The sequence below is a fragment of the Dipodomys ordii genome, unplaced genomic scaffold (genome assembly GCF_000151885.1).
Source record: "Dipodomys ordii isolate 6190 unplaced genomic scaffold, Dord_2.0 Scaffold43, whole genome shotgun sequence".
Taxonomy (NCBI): domain Eukaryota; kingdom Metazoa; phylum Chordata; class Mammalia; order Rodentia; family Heteromyidae; genus Dipodomys; species Dipodomys ordii.
In genome coordinates, this window is record NW_012267259.1 from 8,997,094 (window position 1) to 9,003,034 (window position 5,941).

At 56.1% G+C, this 5,941-nt stretch overlaps 1 protein-coding gene across 1 annotated transcript in view; it reads right to left on the bottom strand.

Annotated features, from left to right (window-relative positions):
* Positions 1–5,621: 5,621 nt before the first annotated feature.
* The window catches only part of Rax (retina and anterior neural fold homeobox), a 4,065-nt gene continuing 3,745 nt past the window's right edge, over positions 5,622–5,941 (bottom strand). Inside the window, exon 4 of the mRNA XM_013018940.1 lies at positions 5,622–5,941. This exon is cut by the window's right edge and continues 20 nt beyond it. Within this exon, the coding sequence (XP_012874394.1) occupies positions 5,622–5,941 (320 nt within the window).

A 5,941-nucleotide genomic window follows, 5' to 3' on the forward strand; every position in this document is an offset into this window, starting at 1 on the left:
GTAGAGTGCTTGCCTTGCATGCATGAGGCCCTGGGTTCGATTCCCCAGCACCACATAAGCAAAAAGAAAAAAAAAGAAAAGAAGTAGAGGAAGAAGAAAAGGAGGAGGAGGAAGAGGAGGAGGGGGAGGAAGAAGAAGAAGAGGAGGAGGAGGAGGAAGAAGGAAGAAGGAGGAGGAGGAGAAGAAGAAGAAGAAGAAGAAGAAGAAAGAAGAAGAGGAGGAGGAGGATGATAAGAGGAGGAGGAAGAGGAAGAGGAAGGGGAAGAAGGGGAAGAAGGGGAAGAAGGAGAAGAAGGAGGAGGAGGAGGAGAAGAAGAAGAAGAAGAAGGAGAAGAAGAAGAAGAAGAAGAAGAAGAAGAAGAGGAGGAGGAAGAAGGAGGAGGAGGAGAAGGGGGAGGAGGAAGAGGAGGAGGAGAAGAAGAAGAACGTGGTAATGGGTCATGGGTTGGGGAGTGAGTTGTACTGATAGCCTTGGAAGAAGGAATGATGCTGACATTTGAAGTGCAGAAGTGCTCACGTCTCGGGTTGGAATGGCGGCCTTCCATCTGCTGACCGTGTGGCTTCAGGGCAAGGGCAAGGCATTGCGAGCACCCATCACACCTCATCGCGTCCAGTGTGGAAGAGGGCCGGGAGAAGGGAGGCGCACCCTCAGGGCCTCAGCACCACCTCCTCCCTCTCGCGCTCTCTGACAAAACACCAGCGGTGATTTGTCCTGGCTGCTGGAGGAGGGAGGCGGGGAGATGCGCTGCAGAAGCGTGAGAAGGTGAGAGACACAGTAAACAAGTGGGGAGGAAAATGGGATGTAAGGCCACTCAAAGGGTCAAGAACGATAGCCATCAATTTGATACAGACGCAGAAGGAAGCACAATTTTGGGACACTCTGAGAGGAGGCCAGAAGGAGTAGTTTGGTTCTGAACCCACTTAATTCGGCAGCCTACCATGTGCTCAGGTGGAGAATGTCAGCGGGCTTCTGGAGATGTCCACAGTGTGGTTCTAATCTCACCTCCTCAGGCCACGTCCGCCATTACATGCCCACCATTCCTTGTAAAGGTTGGGTAAAATAAGCAAATAAAAACAACCAAGGATTCTGGAACCCATTCACTATTAAACTTGGAAAACAGTCTTTCTCCAGCAGCTTTGAAAGGCATTCTTGTACATAATTCATGTAGAATCCGTAACACCAACATATATACTCCATAACAAATACAAGGCATAGGAAAGCAACTTCTAGAATGAGCCCTTATATTTTAAGCAGCCATGGAGAGGTGATGAGGTGTGACGTGAGACTCAGCACTATGTTAAGTTACTCCACCTGGCCATGTCATAGCCATGACTGAATCACAGATATCCCAACTCTTAGGCCCTCCCCCGCAATCACTAAAAAGCAATCTGAGCCAGGCATGGTGGCTTATGCCTGTAATCCTAGCTACTCGGGAGGCTGAGATCTGAGGGTCGTGATGCAAAGTCAGTCTGGGCAGAAATATCTGCCTGAGACTCTTATCTCTAGTTAACCACTCAAAAGCTGGAAATGGTGCTGTAGCTCTAAGAGGTAGAGTGCTAGCTGAGCAAAAGGGCTCAGGGACAGCCTAGGCCCTGAGTTCAAACCCTGTGACGTGAGGGGTGGGGGTGGGAAGCAACCTGCTCAAATTAGTGGGGAATCAGGAGTCTCAGCTTCCCGGACCTCGAAGATTTAATCTAGTGTTTCAAAAGGGGTTTTCCACTGAGCAAGTAAGGTAAGTTAATGACACAACTCTGCACACTGCTGGATAGTGAACAATAGGCTGATCCCAAATGACAGCCCCCTACCCCAGCTAAAGGGGCTATATTGGCTTCAGAGCACATGGCGCACGTCTAGAAGGATCGGGTGTGCGACCTCAGAACATTATACATTACTGGAATCATCCAGACCCCGGTGGCTCACACCTGTAATCCTAGCTACTCGGGAGGCTGAGATTTGAGGACGGTGGTTCGAAGCCAGCCCCATCAGGAAAAGCCCAAGAGACTCTTATCTCCCATTAACCACCAAAGCACGGAAGTGGAGCCGAGGTTCAAGTGACCGAACGCTAGCCAGGAGCAGAAAAGCTCAGGGACAGCGCCCGGGCCCTGAGTTCAAGCCCCAGCACCTGCACCAAAAACACGTACACAACCGAACAATAAACGCCCGGGGTGTCTGAGGTCGGGCCCAGCCCGCCCCTCCCCGGCCCCTCCCTCCCTCCTCCCTCAGCCCTGCCCCCAGAACTCGGTTCCCAAAGCCAAAGCGACCAGGGACCAACAGCAGCCCGTGTCCGGCCGGGGTCCGGTGACGCCGAGCTGGGGGCCTGCGCCGCCATCAGGACCCCAGGCTCTGCAGACCCGCACCCGGGAGGCGCCGGCGGGCGGCGCGCTGTGGGCGCAGGAGGACTCCAGAAAGGCAAAGGAGAGGCCGGCTGCACAGGCCTCGCCGCCGCAGGGCTGACGGATGGCGCGGGCCGGCAGGTGGCGGCTCCACGCGGGACCCGGATCCGCGCGACCTGATCCGAAGGCACAGAGCATCGCGAGCTTCTGGGAGAGCCGCGCATCTGACTCCGCCCTCCCCTCGGCACCGCCCAATCAGACGTGTTCTTTAGACCAGGATCCGCCTCACGGAGCTTCGGGGGGGCTGTGGATGGCGTCAGTGCGGCACCGCCCCCTCGGCGCTGTCCAATCAGACGCGTCCTCCTCCCTCACGGAGGCCAACGCCCCGCCCAACCTGGTTCCTGGGTGCGGAAAAGCGAGGGTTCTGACGGCTGCTTCGCTGGGACTCGGGACCCGGCCGATGCGGTCTTCCGCAGGGGAGGTTGGAGGGTAGTGGGAGAATTTCCCAAACCTCCCTTTTCGAGCCAGCTCGAATCAAGGCCTGCCTCTGTCTAGGTCCGGGAACAGCACCGCCCAGAGGATTCCCGACTGCTCTCCGCTTGCCTCTGATGGCGGAATGAACCAAACCTGCAGCCTGGCTTTGGGAGATTTAGTTTTCATGCGATTCTCCGGAAGGTGATGTAGGCGTACCCGGAGAGGCCTTTCCCTCGGGGTCACCGAAAGGCAATCGTCAGCCCCAAACCAGAGCTGGCAGCTAGTTTTTGGAAGCCTGAGCCCCAACTTGGCCCCAGCCTCCGTCATCTAAGGAGGGCGTTCGGTACCTATGCTACACCACGGTGTTTGAGGTCTTCGTGGGCTTTCATGCCTTTTATCCCAAGCGTCCAATCTCTGGTTCTGTGCCGGATTCCGAGCTCCCGCTGACAAAGGGGCAGGGGGACCCCTGCAGGGAAGGCCTCCCGCAGCTAGCACCCACTCTCAGGATCCCACCCCAGAGCTCCAAGCTCTTTTTAGGAATCGAAATTAGGACAACCCAGGGCTTCAAGATGGTCGTCTATACATATCCCCGTTGGCAGTTTGTCTACAACTTCCCCTTCCTTGTCTGTTTAGTTCCATCTGAGAATGGATGCTTTTCCAAGCCAACTCTCTAGGACTGGCAGAGTCATGCCTCAGAGACCAGCCTGGGATCTGAGAGACAAGTCCTTGGGAAAATACCAGAAAAATACTAGTAACAGGGTTTAGAGAGCTTGTCTAGTGGGTTAGATCGTCAGCACTACACACACACACACACACACACACACACACAGGAGAGCTATTGACCATCAAAACTTCACTATGTGAAATCCCTCTTCAGAGAAGTTTACACCCATTCAGTTGCACCTCCCAATAACTTTATCAGAAAAATGCCATTGGCCTCACTTTACAAATGAGGAAACTGAGGCACAGAGCAGTTGACTCAGCTTACACTGCTTCTAAGTGTTGGAGCTGAAATAATCAGAAGGTCAGTTCCGGATGGCAGTGCACATTCAAGAAACATTGCTGAGTAAGCTATCTTTAGTTTTGTTACCATTGTTTTTAAAGGGAAAGTGGAAAAAGGGAGAGATGGGGAGGAGAAAGAGACAAAATGATATTACAGTAATGATAAGGGAAGGGAAGAGGCATGCTGGTGGGTGGAAAAGGCCACAGGTGTCCCGAACTGTGGAAGGCAGAAGGAAGGTGGGACAGGTGTGCTCAGGCATGACCACGGAAGCCGGGCATCCTCAGGATACATCATCTGTATTAAAACCAGGGCATTAGGGTGAAATAGAAATTAGGACAAACGGAAAAAGATTTACACACACACTCATCATCATTTTTTTGCTTTTGTTATCTAGGAGTTACTTTCATTCCTCCATCCATTTTCCCACAGACACATCCTCTTGGGGCTACTGCCCAGTAGCTCTATGGAAAAGGAAAGTACTCAATACATGCTTGATGACTAGGTGATGGAGGCCAAGGGTTAGCCACCCTTGGGCTGGGTAGGTCACTAGCAGGGCAGTGTGGTTATGTCCAAGAACAGCCGTGTGTGTGTGTGTGTGTGTGTGTGTGTGTGTGTGAGACGGAAGAGGGAGGAAGGGAGAGAGATTACCAAGTGTATCACTTAGACCTTGGGCCTGCACAGGCCACCAGAACTCCCCAATCTCACTCTCCAGCAAGGGTTGATTTAGACCAGGAAAAAGGGGGCAGTAGAGTCCCGCTGTGGTGTCCAGCTTCCAGGATCAACTGCATATACGTTGGGGTCTCAGAGCTCAGGCTGAAGACCCGATCGCTCTCCCAACACCAGAGCGGGCACGAAAGAACCACCAACCCTGAGCTCTGGGTGCAGGGCGCCCCAGGACTCCTCCCTAGTAGGGGCAGCACGGGGGAAAGGTTCTGCTTCAGTCCTTGAAGAACTAAGATCATCAGGCCGGTGACTGGCACTGTGATCTTCCTGGAACCCTTCGGCCGAGCTGGTGCAGGGGTACCCAGACCCCCACCCCCTCCCAAGCTCAGCTCGCACCCTGGGAAAGTGAGTCGCAGCTTCCTATGAGCCACTGCCGACCTGCTGTATTGTGATAAAACAGAACGCTCGGACAGCAGAACCTGGAGCCCCCATGCACCCCAAATTCCAAACCTCAAGCACAGTACAAGCCACAGAAGACAGCCACGGCCTCCCGAACGGAGACGACCTGCGGCAGCATCCCCGAATTGGCAACGGGAATCGGGAATTCTCCGGTGCGAGCTTCTGCACCGCCCGGTCGGTTGTCACACCACCACCCAGTCTCCTGACACCCCCAATATTCACTCCTCGCCCCGCAGCCCAGAGCGCACATAACCAGATCCCCCGAAGCCAAACAAGCAACATCTTTTTAATTCTCCCTCCACATACTTGGAAACTACGTTTACAGTTTCTCAAACTATTCTGTTTTTCCTTCCTGATCCTCGCTCCCCTTCCTCCGTTTCCTCCGAGGAACAGCGGGGATCAGGGGCCGTGGCCTCTGGGGCCTGGCGGGCTGGGGGCTCCGGTTGATCGCAGGGTTGGGAGCGGCGCGGCCGGCGCGACCCAGCGGCCCCTTCCGTCTGGCCGCAAGGCTGGGGGCGGTGGGCGCGGGCGGGGGCTCCGCGGGCTCGCTCAAGGCTCGCTCAAGGCTTGCTCTTCCCGGGTGCAGGAGTGTCGGCCCGGCCCGCGGACTGGGCAAGAGTGGCCGAGTGAGGGCTTCCGGGTAGAGGAGGTGCTGGCGCGCAGCGCGGGGGGGGGGGGCCAAGCTCCCCTAGAGGGCCTGCCAGGGCTTCCCCATGGCCTGGATGTGCTCCTTGGCTTTGAGGCGCAGCGCCGCGATGCTGCTGTTCCGTGGATCCGCCTCCTCGAGCGGGAACTTGTCCCCGAAGCCCGGAGCGCACGGGTAGGCGGGTGGCGGCGGTCCCAGGGGCTGCAGACCCGGGCCCAGCGGCGGGGAATTGAGGAAGGGTGGCGGGGGTGGCGGGGTGTAGCTGGCCGGCAGGCCCTGTGTCGGCGGCCCGAAGCCAGGCAGGCTCTGCAGGGCCGTGGCGCCCCCGCCGGGCAGCGGAGGACCGAGCCAGGACTCCAGCG